Source organism: Artemia sp. Qi Xiang Cuo, chromosome 19, assembly GCF_049724085.1.
Source record: "Artemia sp. Qi Xiang Cuo chromosome 19, ASM4972408v1, whole genome shotgun sequence".
In the NCBI taxonomy this organism is placed as follows: domain Eukaryota; kingdom Metazoa; phylum Arthropoda; class Branchiopoda; order Anostraca; family Artemiidae; genus Artemia; species Artemia sp. Qi Xiang Cuo.
Window position 1 is genome coordinate 45,138,122 of NC_142812.1, and position 21,019 is coordinate 45,159,140.

Below are 21,019 nucleotides of genomic sequence, written 5' to 3' on the forward strand. Positions count from 1 at the left end.
TAATTGTGGCAAACAAACAAAAAGTCAGTGAGATGGGGAAAGGAGTTAAAAATGCATACCGGTCCACTAATTGCTCTGTCTGAAGCCGTAACCACTATTTGATGCAACGTCTTCACTTCATAATCTAGCGACCTTAAAACTCGGATGACACCTTTTCCATCCTCATTTTTTATATCAAACGTCTTCTTATCGCCATCTATCTCTTCAAGAGAGTATACAACTTGACCATACGCACCGTCATCTCGATCGATTGCTTCGACTGTGACTATAATATTTGGAAAATTGTCATTTTCAGGTATTTCCACTGACGTAGGAAAGGGTTTGAAAATTGGCGCATTGTCGTTGATGTCTTCAACGAGAAGAAGGAGACTTTGAGTAATGTGAGAGCTTTCCCCAGATTTTCCATCAGTTAACGTCAATAGTATATTGTATTCAGATTCAATCTGAAATAGAATAGAAAAAATAGTATATGCTTGAGAATACCCTCTCTTTGACTATACATAATATTTTGTACTAATTCCATAGTAGCCGAATTTGACACTTCAACATCTACATATTGGCACTACAGTACATTTCGGGAATTAAGAATAGGAAAGACCTGCCCTTTAGAAACACACAAAGACACTAATACCCCCTTTCCAAGAATCAGATGCCTACGGAACCGTCTTCAAATCCCCTTCCTCAACACTGTCGAAAATATTGAGCCTAAAAATACCCCCTTTCCAAGAACCAGTTGACTTACTTGACTTAAGGCTCATGCCGAGGGTTCGGCGTAGAGAACGATGAGACTAGGCGCCTCCAGGTTGACCTATCGCTTGCCAGGATCGCAGCTTCTTCCAACGGGACGTGGGCTTGGGTGAGGAATTCATCGGCTTTGTCCTTCCACCTAGTGGGTGGGCGTCCTCTGGGTCTCTTCCGTCCGTGTAGGGTGGGGTCGAAGTCGAATGCGACCCGTGCTGGGGCTTCACATGATATGCGAAGGAGGTGTCCCTTCCACCGAACAGTACACTGGGAAAGCTGCCTCAAGAAATGAGTTTGTGCCGTACGTGACAGGAGTCTGGTTGCTAACGAAGTCAGTCCAGTGAAGTCTTTCGATTCTTCGTAGATGTTTCTTCTGAGCGACATCGACGGCGCTGAGGATAGATTTTGCAGCTGGCCACGTCTCCGCTCCATACAGCAGGACGGGGCTGACTGACGCATTGTAAATGCGCCTTTTGGTAAAGCGGCTTATGTTTGGCTTTCGCCAGATGCTGCTAAGCCTCCCAACAAGTGCTGAAGCTTTGGCAATTTGGCAAGAACCAGTTGCCTACAGAACTATCTTCGGATCCGCTTCCCCTACACTGTTGAAATTATGTCAAACAGTTCGTGGTAACGAACTGTAAGTAAGGAGCGACCCGGCTCAATAGTAACCAAAACTCTAAAAACCGTAATTTTGATACCAATAGGTACATCAATAGAATTGGTCTTTCATGCTGATTTTAAACATATAAGTTTCATGAAGTTTACTCTAACCCATCAAAAGTTACGCGGCAGAGAAAATTTGCCTTATTTTCGAAAAAAGGGGGAAACAGCCCCTAAAAGTCATAGAAATTTAATGAAAATCACACCATCAGATTCAGCGTATTAGAGAACCCTACTATACAAGTTTTAAGCTCCTCTCTGCAAAAATGTAGAATTTTGTATTTTTTGCCAGAAGAAAGATCACGGATGCGTGTTTTTTTTGTTTTTTTTCCAGATCTGATCGTATCGATCAATTAGTCCTAGAATATTGCTAAAGGGCTCATTCGAACGGAAATTAAATGTCCTATTGCTCTTTTCAAGTGACCAAAAAAATTGAAGGGAAACTAGGCCCCCTCCCACGCTCATTTTTTCTCGAAGTCACCCAATCAAAATTTTGAAATATCCACTTATGTTCAGCATTGTCAAAAATCTAATAAATGCGTCTTTGAGGATGACTTAATCCCCCACAGTTCCCGGGGGAAGGGCTGCAAACTATGAACTTTGCCCACTGTTTATTTAAACTATTGGTGTATGGGAAGTATACAGACGTTTCAGAATGAATTTTTTTCTGGTGGGGGGGGGGGTCGAGAGAGGATCTTTCCATGGAGGATGTTTCCGTGGGGGAAGGGACATTTTTATGAAGGGGGCACCGGATTTCCCAGTATTATTTAAAAAACGATCGGAAATTAAATAAAAAAAAATTTTTTTCAACTGAAAGTAAGGAGCAACTTTAAAACTTAAAACAAAGAGAAATTATTACGTATATGAAGGGGTTTGCCCCCCTAGTCAATACCTCACCCTTTACGATAAAGGTTTTTTAGTACTTTCAAAAGAGCTATCTATTCTAATTAACCGTCCTTTGTGATTCAGGGGTTTGTGATTCGGAACAAAATTCGAACTTTAGCGGAAAGAGCCTGGTATTGACTAGGGGTAAACTCCCTAATATACGTAGTAAAAGCATACAAATATAGAAGTTCGTTACGTAAGTTAATTCGTAAGTTACGTCATAACAAAATTTCGAGAAAGTCATTTAGCCAAAACAATAGAATTAATATTTAATCTTCGTTTTAACTATTCATGTATGGGGAGCCAAAATCAAAGCTGCATTAATTCAAAAACGTTCAAAAATTAAATAAAAAAAAGTTTTTCTAACTAAAAGTAAGGAGCGACATCAAAACTTAAAACGAACAGCGAATATTTCGTACAAAAAAGGGGCTGTCCCCTCCTCAACGCCTCGCTCTTTACGCCACAGTTTGACTCTGTCACACAACTTTATGTTTTAAAACAATAAAAACTTTAGCGCAAAGAGCGAGGTGTTGAGGAGGGGACAACCCCTTTCATAAACGGAATAATTTCTGTTCGTTTTAAATTTTAATGTCACTCCTTACTTTCAGTTAAAAAAAACGTGTTTTTTTTATTTAATTTACATTAAAGACGCCACTTCTGCTTTTATGGGCATATGGAGGATAGATAGGAGCCGAAAATGCAACCAATGACAAAATTGCTGAAAAACTATTTGTAGCTGGTTTTCGGCAAATTCATCATTATTTGACACAGATCTTAAACATTTTTGGATTCTACGGTGGCAGACCTGACCATTTTCTGAATGGTGTCTCTGTTACCTATATAAAGCGAAATCTACTTCGAAACCATATAATATTGATACAGTGCTTGTAGTCTTACAATGTCAGGAAGGACGGCTGGATTGTAACTTTTAGTTTGAACACAAAGCACAAACAATTAATTTAACTTAAATTTTACAAGTTTCCTTGCTAGAAATAAATAAAATATAAAATGTGTACCAATTTCTTTAAAACACAAATTAAAAAAAAAAAAAAACAGATTAAGTTATCAGATATTCTTTTTGGGCCGAGTGATCTACAACAAAAGACTAAGCTGCTTTCAGAAGTGTAATCACAAATATATCTGTCTTGTAACAATAATATAGGAGAAACCACATTTCAGAGACAATCACCAAGACATATTAGGGACAAGTTCTTTTCGCGGAAGCCTATAGAAAAATAATTTTGGTGTCCACGAGAGAACTCCAACCAAAGACAAGGCTGCTTTCAGGAGTAATTCCTAATATATGTCTTGTATCCGCTATATGTGTTTTGTATAATTTTGGTATCCGAGAAAGAACCCCAGCCAAAAAGACAAGGCTACTTTCAGGAGTAATTCCTAATATATGTATCTTGTAACACTATTATGGGGAAAACTGCGTTTCACAGACATTCATGGATTCTTTTTCGTGGGAAATAATGACACGATTAATCCAGCTCCATTCTTTCGAAACTCACTTAGAAATCAATTCACAATATGACCCAGTGAACTTAACAAAATAATAACATGTTTTTTTTTCGTAAATGATCAAGGCTGTTCCCGTGAAGCATGGTGTTATATCTTTCAACTTGTGTAGGAGTGAACAATCGCTGTCCAGATACTTTCTTAAATATTTTAAAAGAGGGTGTTTGATCAGTATTTTTCAAAAATATGTATGCCCCTTTCTATAATTTTCCTAGCGCTGAGTACCTCTCGTGAAAAGCTGGATGACATCGATAATAATTATTTTATATTACACATTTTATATATAACACATTTATTTTCTCTTGTTTGTTGCATAGGCAAAGTAATAATAAAATATATATAAAATGATTCATGTTATTCATTTTGGTCAATGAGGAGGGTGAATTGTTTCTGCTGAGATGACAGATGGTCATAATTTGTACCTCAGGTTGTTAATTTTAATCTGAGATGCAGTTTCAAACAGTTCGTGGTAACGAACTGTAAGTAAGGAGCGACCCGGCTCAATGGTAACCAAAACTCTAGAAAACGGTATTTTGATACAAATAGATACATCAAAAGCATCAGATGTTAATGCTGATTTAAAACATTTAAGTTTCATCAAGTTTAATCCTACCCATCAAAAGTTACGCGCCTGAGAAAATTTGGCTGGTTTTTGAAAAAAGGGGGAAAGACCTCCTAAAAATTATAGACCCTTAATGAAAATCAAACCATCATATTCCGCGTATCAGAGAACCCTACTGTAGAGGTTTCAAGCTCCTATCTACAAAAATGTGGAATTTTGCATTTTTTACCAGAAGAAAGATCACGGATGCGTGTTTATTTTTTTTTCCCAGGGGTGATTGTATCGACCAAGTGGTCCTAGAATATCGTGGGAGGGCTCATTGGAATGGAAATTAAAAGTTCTAGTGCCCTTTTTAAGTGACTAAAAAATGGAGGGCAACTAAGCCCCCTCCCACGCTCATTTTTTTCCCAAAGTCACCTGATCAAAATTTTGAGATAGCCATTTTGTTCAGCATGTTCGAAAATATTATAAGTATGTCTTTTAGGATGACTTAATCCCCTGAAGTTCCCGGGAGGAGGGCTGAAAGTTATGGACTTTACCCAATGTTAACATATAGTATTGGTTATTGGGAAGTATACAGACGTTTTCACGGGAGATTTTTCCTGGTAGTGGGGGGGGGGGTGGGTCGGGGGTTATGTGGAAGGATATGTCCATGAAGTAAGTTTTCATGGGGGAAGGGACATTGCTATGAAGGGGACGCCGGACTTTCCAGCATTTTTTAAAAAAAAGATCAGAAATTAAATATAAAAAAACAAGTTTTTCAACTGCAACAGCAGAAATATCAAAACTTTAAACGAACGGAAAATGTTACATATATGATTGGGTTTACCCTCTAGCCAATACCTCGCTCTTAAAGCCAAAGATTTTTTAGTACTTTCATAAGAGCTATTTATTCTAATTAACGGCCGTTGTGATTACGCGGTCATTTTTAAAGAATTGGAACAAAATTCGAACTTTCGCTTAAAGAGCAAGGTATTGACTAGGGGGCGAACCCCCTAATATACGTATTAAAAACATATGAATATAGAAGTTCGTTACGTAAGTTAATTCGTAAGTTACGTACATTTGTTACTAATAAAAACGTTCGTAAATAAAATTAAACAAGTTTCGAGAAAGCCATTTAACCAAATAAAAGTAAATTAATATGAAAATTTTGTTTTAATTATTCATGTACGGTGAGCCAAGATCAAAACCTGCATTCATTCAAAAACGTTCAAAAATTAAATAAAAAAACAAGTTTTTTTTAACTGAAAGTAAGGAGCGACATTAAAACTTAAAACGAACAGAAATTATTCCGTATATGAAAGGGGCTGTCCCCTCCTCAGCGCCTCCCTCTTTACGCTAAAGTTTTACTTTCTCACAACTCAATTTTTTTTAAACAATGAAAAACTTTAGCGTAAACAGCGAGGCGTTGAGGAGGGAACAGCCCCTTTCATATACGGAATAATTTCTGTTCGTTTTAAGTTTTAGTGTCGCTCCTTACTTTCAGTTAAAAAACTTATTTTTTTTATTTAATCACGTTCAACAGCCCGCTCCTTGGACGGTGCAGAGTAATACCCACTGTACTCCGATGCAGCGCGTATCCTTACCAAATTCTTCTCATGTCCAGGGGGTATACCACATTTTGGAAAACACTGATCTAGACGAATTAAACTTTCAGTAATTATCCGAAATCGATTTTTGAGCCTATTCCTGAAAGTTTCATTCACCTGGCTCTATCCCTTTCTTGAAACTTTCAAAGAAAGTTCCAAGAAACTCGAATGTTTAACCTCTGTCTCATGAATGATGCACTACAGGTTACATTGGTTATTTTCAAAATGACTTATTATTTTCGGCCCCTTTAAATAATCTCATTAAAACACTACACAGTTTTTATTTTAGCTGCATATTATATAACATTTCTCATGACATATTTTCTATAAAAGGCAGGCAATAATATGACAGGGTTGATATGCACATAGGGTATGATAGGGTTGATCAACAGACAACCCTATTATATATAGATTGATGTCTGCAAGTGTATGCTTCAACGAAACAATTATGATAAATGAGGAATTTTTCAAGACAGTGACAAGTGCCTCAATATAGACGACTATTACAGAAGTAGGGCTAATTATCATCCTCAGCGAAATAAAGGAATATATAAACAAAAGTCCTCAAAACAATGCAACATTCCTCAATAAAATCATATTAAAACTTAGAATTAATGTCAAAAGAGCATTAGTGTTAAAATAAACTTAAATGAGACCTTACTGTTCCATACTTAAAAAGTATTCTTGATCAACAAAGTGTTCATATAGCCTATTGGTTCGCTTGTTATTGTCTGGAAAAAGTCCTCATTTATCGGAATCGTTTCTTACATAATAGAAAGGACGAAAATTTAACACTATCCCAAAATTCACTTGCGAAAAATAGCAAGATATTAAATAGATATAAGCTTAATATGCCGCAAGGTCTGACGAGGATAGGTTGGTTGGAGCTGTTCCGGTGCTGTGAGATGGCTTGGGTTCTTCGCTTAGTCATAAGTTCCTTTCTTCGTCCCTATCACCGACATCGGAAATCCTGCTTCCGTGGTCTCCTACTGGCATCAGGGTGGACCTTTCAACGAGTTCTCCTAACCAAAAACCGTGACAACTCACAACGCTGCAAGGTAACATTGAGGAGTGGAACACTTCGAGGAAATTATAGCCTAGTAAACGACGCAGCAATTGGATTCTGATTAATAGACTATTCTTTTGGGTTTGGTCTGTTTTGGTGGTTTTTTTGGCTGAAAAATCTTTTCCTGGCTAAGCTATCTATTACAGGATGCTTCCACCGTAGTAGCATAATATTTGTAGGCATGAATATAAAATAAGTCAAAGATAATAGTCCTGAGAATATCTGTATTCCAACTCTTGTTGATTGAAAAGCATTGCCAAGAGGGGAAAACCATGTTGTGACCAAGGAGGCCCAAGATTGCGCAAAGCCTCCATTCATACTGGAGGTCCCAGGGACTTCTTGTTGTTATGTTCTAAGGCGGCTTAAGCGCTTCCTCCTTCGTGTACACTTGAGAAGCTGTATTAGTCACCGTCCTGCACTGGTTCTGGGACCATTGCTTTTCGTGAGGCCATAACAATTTCAGTGATTCAAAAAATATGAAAATTGTAACTTGGACTGTCACAACATTAAAAAAGAACTATCGTATCGACATTTGGTTTGTCCTAAGGAGCACAGCAAAGGCAATAGGAGAACATGGAATCAACTAGGGAAATAAAACTCTTCTAAACTTAGATCATGCTGATGATTTAAGCATCCTAGATGAAAATGTCAGCAAAATGAACGAATTTTGCGAGATAAGGGAGCAAGAATAAGCTAGAAAATTAATGCTAAGAGGACTAAGTCGCTAAGACTAGGAATAAATACAGGTGTAAGGGTGATTTTGGGTAACGAGAAAATTGACTAAGTGGACAGATTCACTTACCTAGACAGTATTATTAGTAAGGACGGCGTGTGCAGAGAAGATGTTAAAAGTAGAATAGCCAAGGCCCTGGAAGTTTTTGCGCAGTTGAAATTTTTTTTGAAGAACAGGAAGATAAGTCTGTGAACCAAGATTAGAATATTGGAAGCTAGTGATGACAGTGGTCAAGTATGGTTCTGAAGCGTGGGTGCTCCACATTTGCTAGATGTTTTCCAGAGAAATTGCCTACGGACTGTTTTGGGTACCCGACTGACTAACCGTACCCGTGCTGTAGGAAAAATGTCGTTCAATCCCACTTTCCAGGGCTAAAGCAAGAGAAAGTTTGCAATGGCTAGGGCCCGTTCGGCAGATGAAGGATGAAAGATTGCCAAAGACTGTCCTTTTCAGGAAAACGGCTAGGGCAAAACAGAAAGCAGGCCATCCAGTGTTGGGGTAGGAGGATGTCGTAAGGTAAGATTTAAGGAAAATGGGAACTTCTTTGGAGGAGTAAAGAGGGAGCCTTTGAATAAATCGAGATGATGGAGAAGCGTGCATAGCTAAATTGGCCTTAGGGGGCTTGGTGCTACAATGAGTTGTTAGAAGTAGTAGTAGTTAATACATAAATTGAGGGTAATTTCTAGCATATATACTTTTCCCAAGATCTCACGGTCAAGATTGAAATCCACAGATCGGATCGTGGGAGACAAGGGCACCAATTAGGGGGGGGGGAGAACAGGAAGAGGAATGCCCCCTATATTTTGAAACATATATTTTGGGGTATTTTCATAAAAAAATTGCCCCCCCCCCCAGATTTTGAATAATTCTTTTTTTTGTATCTCCATTTTTATAGAATTAGTAAATCCTTACCCCCCTAACACAATCTTTTCGTTAATTGGCACCCTGCTGGGAGAAATTTCAAGCCGTGACGGCCATGATGCAATGATACGAGTCGTCTAACCCTCCTTATCCCATTACTGAGAGCCAACGTTATTTAACGCACCAATCAGATCCAATTTCATTTTTAAGTAAACGATATATACAATAAAAAACACCTGACAGACGATAAACTTAAAAAATTGGTCTATACGACTGATGAGGTTACAAATGACTAATTTTCACATAAAAGGAAAGGAAGTATGGTATAATCAGTCTTAAAAGGGTAATGCCCTATACGAAGCGGAGGGTTTTCAATAAATTGAACAAAGCACATCTATTTAATGACACATCCTTTTTTCATATAATAGTCTTCCTACTATTTACGGTTAAGCACCTGAGAAAGAGACGAAACTTAAATTATAAATCTTCAATGGCGTGACAAATTCTTTGTATTCAATTTTGTACCCTGCAGCGACCCCTTGGAATCAGATATAATCTATGGTATAGATGATTCCAGTTATGCAAAGTCAAATGAACAATTGATTTAAATTTGATTCTGGGCTAATATTCTATGGTGTTCGATCAAAATGGCAACCACAATTTGACGAAAAGGAAAGTCCCCCCCCCCTCCTCTCTAGAAGAGTACTCAATACTTAACGTTCGTTCGAATTATGTCAAAAGAATTGAATACACCATCAGCAATTTAACGAAGTCAACTTAAAAAGACTGATTGACTTGATCAGGGTCTAATCTTAAGGACTTCCTAGACGGTCAATCATTTTGATCAAAAGCTTCCGTCAATCAATTGATTAAAGCATGATTGACCGTCTAGGAACCGATTGAGTCATTCAAACTTTTTATCAATCACCATCAACGCTTGACTCAAGCGTCAAATAGGGTTCCTAGACGGTCAATCATGCCTTAATCAATTGATTGACGGAAACTTTTGATCAAAATGGTTGACCGTCTAGGGTGTCTCTAAGAAGCTTTCCTAATCTACTCCCATCCCAAATTTCCAGCAGCCCTCTGAGACGCTCAGTTCCAAAGTTCAGGATAAAGCACAAGTGATTAATGATAAGCGGAATGACTATAGTTGTAGAAGATGTTACCTCACATAACCTAGTGAATTCTCTGGAGGATACTGGCAAGGTAAAGATTGGTTAACCCGATCGTCCTTAGCGAGGGTTAAAGCAACCTTCATGTACAGGACTGATAGGTGAAATTATTTTGCACTAATTGAGGTAGCAAGCTTGGTGAATAGAAGATCTGAAGGCAAATTGACAAACCATGGCAAAAAGAAAATTATAGCAAGCACATGGGTCTAAGATTTAACCCTGTAAAAAAAAGATGTTTCCAGCAGGGCAGAGAACCCAAAAGAAATCAAACCAGCTGAATACAAAGGACTCAAAACAAGAAGAGGAGATAAAAACCAGAGTAGAACAAAATCGGCCGATACAGTTCAGTAATTCAAAGCATAAATCGAATGGTATCAGAATATATAATTTGAATTGTTGTCAAATCCAAGAAACTGAAAAAAGTGAAATGAAACAAAAATGCATCAAATATGTTGAGAAAGAAGCCTCTGATTGCGGTATTAAAGGTATGTATTTATTGGTGGCCGGCGTTTACCCCCCCCCCCCCCCGGCGATTACCGCCCGCGGAAAATACCCACCGTGGAAAATAAGGCTTTCCAAATCTTAAGAATTTTATTTGAGTTTTTTTCCGTAGGGGAAGGAACTTTGGTACTTGTGTATTATGCGTCACTCACTCAAGTTTACGCTGTGTAAAACTCGAAAACTCGCCTGTTTTTTCGTTAGTTTCTTCGTTACTTTAGAAATAAATTTGGGCTATAGATTTGCATATTAGGGGGGGGGGGGTAAAGTATAGCGGGTATGCAAGAAAAATTTGTTTGGTACAATTATTATGCATATTAGATTGATAGATAGAGAAGTGTATAGATAGAGATAGATAGAGATAGTGTATGTACATGGCCGTATATTTGGCTTTAAAATACACTTCTCTATCTATCTATCTAATATGTAGAATAATTGTACCAAACACATTTTGAATGCAGACCCGTTATACTTTACCCCCCCCCCCTAATAAACAAATCTATAGCCCAAATTTATTTCTAAAGTAATGAAGAAACTAACGAAAAAAGTTGTCTTCTCGAATTTTGCGCAGCGTAAAATTTAGTGAGTGGCGCACAATACACAAGTACGAAAATTCCTTCCCCCTATGAAAAAAAACTCATATAAAATTCTCAAATTTGGAAAGCCTTATATTCCACGGGGTGGGGGTGGGGGGTATTTACCGGGGGTAATCGCCGGGGGGGGGGGGTAAACCGTATTTATCAAGTAGCATCTTTTTAACTTTACGGTCAGGTAGTAGACTTGATAGATACAACTGGAGACGGTACTTGTGCATTATTTGGTACACACTCGAGAAATGAAGTTTGGTTAATCATAATGAAATATACCGAAATATGATGAAAATAAAATACTTTAGTAACAAAATTGCGAAAACTACAAAAAAGAATTATGGTAGGAAGGGGAGGGGTATGGAACGCATTATATTAAATAACAAACCTAACCTAAGCCAATTAAAATACCATCTCTATATATTAAATATTGAATAAAAAATATACCTACAACGTTGATTTTAACTGAACCCAAGCTAATTTTCTTCGGGTAATGCCGAAAAGAAACCGGTTATTGTCTTATCTGTAGACGCATATTCCCGAGTGTGTACCGAATAATGCACAAGGACATCGGGGATTTCTTAAGGCCTATTTACTTGTTTTAACAATTAAGTAAAAAAAAGGCTTTCCGAAAAAGAAGTTTTTCAAGAAAAATCGAAGAGCATAAAACCCAAAACAAGTATTATTCGACCCAAAATTACTATCAATGAATAATGAAACCCTAAGAAACAAAAATTAAAATAATTAACCATGTCAAACATAAAGATAAATGACATGGAAATAGATGAATAAATAAATCCTAAAAGGAGTAAAAATTAACATGCGATAATCAAGCCAAACTTAAAACGAACAGAAATTAGTAAAAACAGGAGTAGGGCTAACCCCCCTGTCCACCAGTAAATCTTCTAAACTATATTCTATAATTTACATTTTACTGAAAACTACGTATATTTTGAGCCATGTGGTTCAAAACCTGAACCAAGATTTCCAAACATTGACGAGAAGTGAATAATGATATAAATTATCACAAGAATCTAGATAACTGGAAAAAAATGCAGAAATGAACGGAACGTTTGTATACTGATATTCATTCCTGAAAATTTCAGCAATCCCGAATCCAAGATTTTATTTGACTAGGATTTTTGATTTGTCAATGATATAATTACAAAAGAAAATCGTTTAAATATATATTTGGCTTTCAGTAAAGCTCAAATGTCACAATAGTCTTTAAAAGGTTTATGGGCGGCAGGAGGGTGGGAGCAGTAGTCCTACTCCTTTTTGTAAAAATTTCTATTTGTTTCAAGTTTGGCTTGATTATCACATTTTAATTTCTGCTCGTTTTATGATTAAAAATTAATTCAAAAATTTGAGATTATTCATCTATTACAGTATTTGTTATCGTTATGTTTATTGTTATTATTTATTTTAGTCTTTGGTCGTTTTGGGGTTTCAGTTATTCATTGATAGTAATTTCTCGTCCTTTCATGTTTGATTTATTGTAGGACTTTATTTCTGCTTTTCTTCTGCTTTTTGTTTTCTATGTTTTAAGATATTTACTTTTCAATGGAAAATTCCTCTTTCGGAGCCTTAGTTTTATAAACTACTGTAATATTTTTTTTTCATTTTTCTTAGGTTTACTGCTTAAGAGTTAAAATATCAGATTCTAATTTAAACTTTTAGTTTTTTTAAGATTATCTGAGCAGTGACTTAGATTGTGTTCAAGATAATCATGGTATAAATTTTTCCAGTTTGAAATCAAGGTTTGGGGTGGTTCTTGGGCTAACCTTTGGATTCAATAGCAACAGCAATCTTTAGACAAAAAAAACTAGAAAAATCATCTAGGGATAATGTTCAGAAGATAGCGTGTGAATGAAGATGAAATAAGAGATTATATATATATATATATATATATATATATATATATATATATATATATATATATATATATATATATATATATATATATATATATATATATATATATATATATATATCGAAGGCATCGCTTAGTCCTCTCTATTTCTGACAATTAAATTCTTTATTTGTGAATTTTACATGACCATATACGTGATGTAGCGTGGAAAAGACGTCATCTTGAAAACCTAGATGGATATGTCTTCTTATTGAGTTCTACATTTTCTGAAAGATACATCTTGATACACTTGACCGTTCCTGAAATTTTTCAAATACTCCCTTTCGACAACAAGGATGCGTAGTATCTTTTGATTTAGTTCAACAGCCCCCTCAAAATTCCCAGAAAATTTCTACTTGGTAACTTAGTCGTTTCAGAGATATTACTGATACCCATTTTGACAAAATGGATGTACAAAATGTATTTTGATTTAGTTAAAACACTCTCTGAAAGTTCCCTAGCATCCTTAGGCTATGTAAACCGTTCAACATCCCTAAACTGTTTCTGAGATATTGCAGATACACCATTTTGGCTACTTGGATGCACATGGTCTTTTGAGAGTTTGCGGGCGGGGGGAAGGAGAGAATAGTAGTCCTGATCCAACACAATATTCCCTAAGATTTTCAGCTCAATATCCTTAGCGGCTCCTGGAGTATTCTAGATGCGATCTTTTGACAACCTGGACGCACATATTGTCTTTTGATCTACTTCAGCATCCCCTTGAATGTTATCTGTAAGTTCCAACTTACTACCCTTAGCTGTTCCTGAGATATAGCAGATGAACCCATTTGAGAACGCGGTTACACGCGGTGTCTTTTGATTTAGTTTAGCATCCCGCTCACCATTCCCTGAAAGTTTCAATTGATTGCGCTTAGCAGTTCATGCGATATTGCTGATAACCCTTTCGGCAATCTGGATGTAAATGGTGTGGTTTAGTTTAGTTCAACATCCACCACAGCATTCCCTGAAAGTTTCAAAAGTTTCAAGTTAATACCCTTAGCTCTTCCTGAGATATACCTGATACACCCTTTTGGTAATCTGGATGTACATGGCGTCTTTTGGTTTAGTTGAAAATTCCCCCAAACATTCACTGAAAGATTCAAGCTAATACCAATATAGGCATTCCATAGTTATTGCAGATATGCCATTTTGACATCGTAGGTGCACATCTTGCTCTTGAAACAATTCAACCTTCCCCTTCACATTCCCTCAAATTTTGACTTAGCCGTTACTGGGGTGCTTTTTTGACTTAGCCGTTACTCGTTCTTTTTAGAATTGACACATTTATTATAATTAGTTCAACATCGCCCTCAAGATTTCCAAAAATTCTTAACTTAATACCCTATGCCGTTTCTGAAGGTTTTGAAGATAAGCCCTTTCAGCAACCTCGATGCATATAGTGCCTTTTTATTTAGTTAAGCAACCCCCTCAACGTTCCATTTTCAACTTAATATCGTTAACCATTCGTGAAGTATTGCACAAGACCTGTGTTTTCATTATAAATATATGTTTCAACAATTGCCAATTTGCATTATTTAAGGCCCTTGCCTTAGGGTCTATGGGGGTCATTTCATCCTAGGAAACATTTACATTGGTCCTTTATTCTATGTCGAACAGAATGGTTATCTCTAAATTTTGATCAAACGTCTATAGAGGTGAGACAATGGGGAAGGTAGGGGGGTTGGCTTCCCTCAAATCGATTTTGACTCTAGAAAATGGCAAAAAACTTTATACTTCCAATCAGATTAGCCCCCTCCTAAGTTTTTACGACCGCAGCCTCCCTCCATGAGAACCGCCTCTTAAAACGAGACAAAACATAAATAAATAATACATCAAAGGATTATGCCCCTTTATTACAGGCTGAACGTTGCCTCTAATTGGTTCTTTTTCCAGTTAATTAAAATAATAATCCAAAAAATGTCCTCAAATAAAAATAAACAGCTAAACTAAAACCCAAATTGATCCAAAATATTGTCATGTAACAAATCAGACTTTAAACAAGTAGAAATGAATAAATAAATGAAACGTGAATGAATAAATGAATGAAACTTGAAACAAAAATAAATTAACATAAATAATCACATCAAACTTAAAAATAACAATTACTACTACTACGAATATAGGGAAGTCCGCAAGAAGAGGGGGGCTCAGGTCACAGCCCCCTCGCTGCCGGAATCTTATTGGCCGCTTATTATTGAATTATAAAAAAAACCTTTTTTTTATTTTGCTGGCCCCAAAATTCTTGACTACTTATCGTTCAAATTATAAGTGATTTTTTTTTTTGTACTGTAGGCCCCTGTCACCCCAAAAAATACCTGGATACGTGCTTGAACAGATGGAACCTAAAATTGATGTAAATTAAAATGTATAATCAATTTTAAATTTGAAAGGAACAAACCATGAATAAAATTGCGGTCAGACTACGGACTTCTACGGACGTTACGGACTACGACGTTACGGACTTCGCCGTTCGCCATTACGTTACAGACTTCGCCAGAGTCACACTATATTTTAGAAAGGAATTTCAAGACAGAGGAATAGAATATATAGCAAAAACCAAGTAACAATCTGGTCTCTATTGTTTTTTCTACCTCAGTGAATTTGTGCAAATAATATTCACTATTTTGAGCCAAAGAATTGAAGAAAGCCTGACATCCGTCACGAGGCCTAGTGTCGATACATTACCATTACGGTATTTACTTCACTTACAGTCCGCAGGTAGGGTCACCAACCCCATTGCAGGAGCTGACCACAACAGCTTTCCTGCGCCTTAATGTCTATCTACTGCGTGACAATACGACAAAACAAAGGAGTGAAAAAAAAAACCAAAAGAACAAAGATCTCAAGGCATATGGCAACTCCGATAATAGCTCGAAGGAACGGAAATAGTCGTTTCAAGTGCAGTCAAACCACGCGCAATTACGCATTCATTGTAAGAACTTTTAAATTAAAAATGACACATTCTTACTCCTGGTTCTGCTCTAAAAGAGACGCTCCAAGGAAGGAATTACAGACATGCCAATTAGGTTTAATTAGTTGACAAATTAGAGCCTGAAGTTTGGTTTCATGGGCAAAAACTTCAACTTCAGGATACGGAAAGAAAAATTTCCAACATATAATAGTTATATGGACAATAGGAAAATAACATAAAAACTGATATGCACTTCCACATATACTTGGTAATGACGCAACCATATACACAAGGATGCATACGGGAGGGCGGGGGGCTCCCAAAGATTTGCCCAAAGGGTCGCCTGTCCTGGGAAACTTTGAAAATTTCGGTGTATAAAAAACACTGTTTTTTATTTTGCCCGTCCCTCCTCCGAGAAAAAAAATACCCTGAACCCGCTAAGGCTTGAGCCTGGTTCCACCTCAGTCCTACCAAAAATTTCACTATAACTTGTATTTATCTGCTAACTCAATTTTTAATTAATTTAGCCCAAATTTTAGTTAATTTACGCAAAAAGAAACAGAAATTTTGGAATGAAATTTGAAGGAAACATGTTGCTCAACCCTGCACAAGAAAAACCGACCGTATACAGTTATAATCCGTATTAGCATCCTTGATTTTAGTGATTAACATACCTTAATGAAAAAATTTATACACTGGCTTCGAACCTACACAATTTGGGAATACATGCTTCGAATTGTGACCCCGAAACTAAATCAATTTGATAGGGTGCAACCAATAACGTATCCAGCGAGGCTAGGGCGTTTGACCCCCCCCCCCCCAAAAAAAAAAATACTTGTCCAAATCACGAACAAAAATCCATATAAACAAATTTTGATGCGTTTTTTAAAGTTTTTGTACTCCCCATGGGCGTAGGGGGGCAACTGCCCCCCAGCTAGACCTTCAAATTTACATTAGATATGGCTGAAAAAACAGATGGTTTGGAAAAAGCAGTTGATAAAACTCCATCACACTATCGACTGCCGCCCCCTAGACAATATGCTGCCTAATGCTGCCTACGCCCATGGTACTCCCTACCCCCCTCCCCCGAACAAAAGTCCTGGATACGGCCCTGGGTGCATTTTTTCCACTCACTAGCCTATATTACAATTTTTACTAGTCTTTTGTTACCATGGTGCTATACTACCCAGATGTTTTATTTCCTGTGGCAAAATTTTGATCAACAGCAAAACTTTGATCAGACCATAAAAGAAATTATTCGTGGCTTATAAAGACACTGGGATGGTAATAAAAATAAGTACACCCTAACAACAAACCAAAATTGTCCAGTTCATTTTCAAAAAAAGAAAAAAAACCCTAGATTTATGAACAGGAACGTACACGAGCTATCTTCCAGGGGGTTACATTTTCGTGACAGGGGATACGATTTAGAAGAAAAATCACAAAATGTAGGTGAATTATAAGTAAAGTACAAGAATAAACAGCAGAATTCGTAACATCTGATTTTGGACGGCCAGGATATTTATAGGAGTTTTGAGTCTGCCGGAACACAGGTTAGCAAATCTAGCTTATTTCATTTGGATATGCTACGGTCGAAAATGAAAAGATCATAGGCGTCTCAAGTTAATTCCACATTAGATGGAGCATGACTATTATATACCTCTAATCAGAGATTAGGACCACAAACAAAAGGATGAATCGTTATGGATCAGCTCATGGATCTTTTCGACCGCATACGGATTTTTTCTTCCAGGGGGGGGGGTATTTTTTCGGAGGGGGTACAAAAAACTAAAGAACTACTACTACTACTACTAACAACTCATCGCAGCACCAAGCCGCCTGAGGCCAACACAGCTACGCACGCTCCTCCTCCACCCCAATCTATTCAAAGCCTACCTTTTCACTCGCCCACGAAGTTCCCATTTCCTTTAAATCTTTCCTTATGACGTCCTCCAACTCCAGACGGGGACAACCTGCTTTCCGTTTAGCCATAGATGGTTGGCCGAAAAGAACCATCTTCGGCAATCTGTCATCCTTCATCTGCACAACATGCCCTAACCAAATCAACCTTTCTTTCATTATAGACCTAGAAAGCGGTATTGAACCACATTTTTCGTATAGCCTATTGTTTGAAATACGGTCAGTCAGCCGGGTACCCAGAACAATCCTTAAGCAATTTCTCTGGAAAACATCTAGCAAATCTTCATCCGCTTTTCGGAGCGTCCATGCTTCAGAGCCATATTTGACCACTGGCATCACTGTAGTCTATAATAATCTATTCTTGGTTTTTCGACTTTTTGTTCCATACTTTCAGACTCTTTTTTAACTGGGAAAAAAACACCCTGAGCCTTAGCGATTCTGTATTTAGCATCTTCACTGTTCCCACCATTATTACTAACGATACTAACGAGAAAAATAAAGCTGTCAACCTTATCAATCTATTCATTACCCAACATCACCTTTTCATCTTTACTTATTCCTAGCCTTAGTGACTTAGTCTTCCTAACATTAATTTTCAAACCAATACTAACACCCTGAACTCGCAAAACCTCTAAAACTTCATTCATTTTGCTCACACTTTCATCTAGGATGCTTAAATCATCAGCATAATCCAAGTCCAGGAGACTTTTTCATCCCCATTTGTGTCCTTGGTATCCCATTGCCTTTCCTCTTATGCTTAAGACAAAGTCCATCAAAACAATCCATATAAAGTGGGATAAAAGACAATCATGATTAATTCGTAATTCAGTACAAAACCAGCGACTAACCTCATTTCCTAGCTTAATCACAGTAATTTTATCCTCCGTACATAACACTAATCACTTTAATGTATTTGTCTGGTATACCATACAAGGATAAAACCTTTACTAAAGCTCCTTTATCAACAGAATCGAGCGCTTGCTCATAATCTATAAAACTGAGGACCAAAGGTGTTTGAAAACTTAGGCACTTCTCAATTATTAATCTAAGAGTGAAAATTTGGTCAACACATCCTCTACCTTTTTCTACTAAAACCGCACTGCTCTTCTCTTAAAACTTTGTCTACGGCATCTCTCAGTCTAAAAGTATCGTATTACTAAGCAATTTGCTACCTACAGAGACCAGACTAATGCCTCGATAATTACCACGCTCGCTTTTATCACCTTTCTTATAAAGTGGATTAATTAAGGTTTTTCTAAAATCGCTAGATAGTTACCTTTTTTAAAAAATCACGTTAATAATCTTCAGTGACTTATTTCAAACCTCAGAGCCACAATATTTAAGAAACTCATTTACTACCCTATTAGCACTTGGGGCCTTATTATTCTTTAATCCTTTTAGTACTGTTGCTAATTCCACCCCACAAAAAAAATCTTCCGTCACATCCAAAGGATCACAAACTTTCTCATTTTCCTCTATATTTTTTCCTGCAACTCTATATTGGTTAAGCAAGTTCTCAAAATTTTAGACACATCTCCCTATAGCTTTTTCCTTATCGCTAATTGCCACCCAATTCCTATCTTTAACTGGGAAAAGTACGGATTGACTACTACCTCTCAATTTGTTAACGTGCCAGTACAATATTTTACTATTATGCCGTCTAGCTGCATCTTCTAAATCCTCGGCAATTTTATCCATGGCCTCCACTTCACACCTCCTTAGTTCATATTTCAATGCTTTCTCCACATTCCTTACATTTCTTTTGTTTTCATGCGATCTATCACTCAGATAATGCCTGTACAAGTCCTTTCTCCTTTCTATTAAACATAAAGCTTTTGCACTAATATGCTTAGGTGCAGTTCTAGCTTTCTTCCCTAATATACCTTCAGCAACTTCACAAATTATTTGTCTAAAATTATTCCGACCATCTTCCACATTATCAAATTTTAAACTGTCAAGTTTAGTATTTAACTGTTCCTGGAAAGTTTCTCTCAAATTCTCATCCTGAAGTCTACCAACATCATAACTTCCCGGGAGGTAGTTATCCTTCCGATATTTCAGCTTTAAATTAACCCTTGACACTACTAGATGGTGATCTTTACTTTTAACATCAATAACAGAACTCCTATATACCCTAGTATCTTGTATTGATCCTGCCAGTCTTCGGTTTACTATAAAATAATCATTAAGGTTTGCTGTCTTACCATCACCTGAATACCATGTTAGCTTATGAGCCATTTTATGACCAAACACCGTATTGGTTATAACTAGATTGTTATACCTACAAAATTGCAAAAGTCTGTATCCATTACTGTTTTCTTTTCCTACACCAAATTTACCTAAGCTGGGATACCATCTATCCTTATTTCTACCAACCTGGGCGCTAAAATCTCCCAGTAATAACATCATATTTCTACCTGGGACCTTGTCTATTTGCTCTTGTAACTGTAAGTAAAATTCATCTGAGTCACTAGTATCTCCATCAGTCGGTTCTACAGGGGCGTATACTACTATAACTGATACCCTAAACTTTCTAGTCATAAAATGAGCAATTAGTATTCTATTATTAATACCTTCCCAGCCTAAACAAGACTTAGCAGCTTCCTTACTCATCATGAGCCCTACTCCCTGTTTACGTACCCCCTCCTTCCTGCCTGAGTAAATAAATTCTACATCACCTAATTCCAGGCTTCCTACCCCTGGGATTTGAGTTTCTGAAACTCCTAATAAGTCTAGTTCGAATCGTCTGAATTTGTCAGTCAAAATATTGATGCGATGGCCATTTCTTAATGTCGTAACTTTCCAAGTTCCAATTTTCATGTTCTTTAAATCATTGAAATTTTTTTCGCCTCAGTAAAAGCAATGATCCCGGATACCAGTGCAGGACGGGGATCACATATCTTCTCAGGTTTACACCGAAGCGCTTAAGCCGGCTTAGAACCGAGCAGCAAGAATTCCCTGGGACCTCCAGTTGAAGGGAGGCTTTATGCAATCCTGTGCCCATTTTGGTCACAACAGGGTTTTCAACAAATGGCGATGCTCTTCTATCAACAAGAGTCGAAATCCTGCACAGACAATCTCAAGCCTATTACCTCTGACTCATTATATATTCATGTCTACAAATATTATGCTACTACGGGGAGAAAGAACGCACTAGAAATTTGTTCCTATGCATTTTGTTATGTTTTTACGACAAACATTTTTGTCATCTGACGTTTTGTGGGGGGGGCAAACCCCCCCCCAAAGGGGAAAAATTTCAGGGGGTGGGTTCAAGTAGGATTACAAGTAGGTTTCGGAGTCTCGAGTTGGTTTCAAAAGCATTTTGAGAAAGTTTTTGCCAAAATACATGTTCCAGGGTAATTGGACCGCTGACACATACTAACATTAGTAACCCG

At 37.2% G+C, this 21,019-nt stretch overlaps 1 protein-coding gene across 1 annotated transcript in view; it reads right to left on the reverse strand.

The window, feature by feature from the left end:
- Positions 1–21,019, reverse strand: part of Cad88C (cadherin 88C) — a 99,310-nt gene that overhangs the window by 43,089 nt on the left and 35,202 nt on the right. Inside the window, exon 3 of the mRNA XM_089105430.1 lies at positions 60–443. Coding sequence (XP_088961556.1) covers positions 60–443 — 384 coding nt within the window. The remainder of the gene's footprint in view (positions 1–59; positions 444–21,019) is intronic.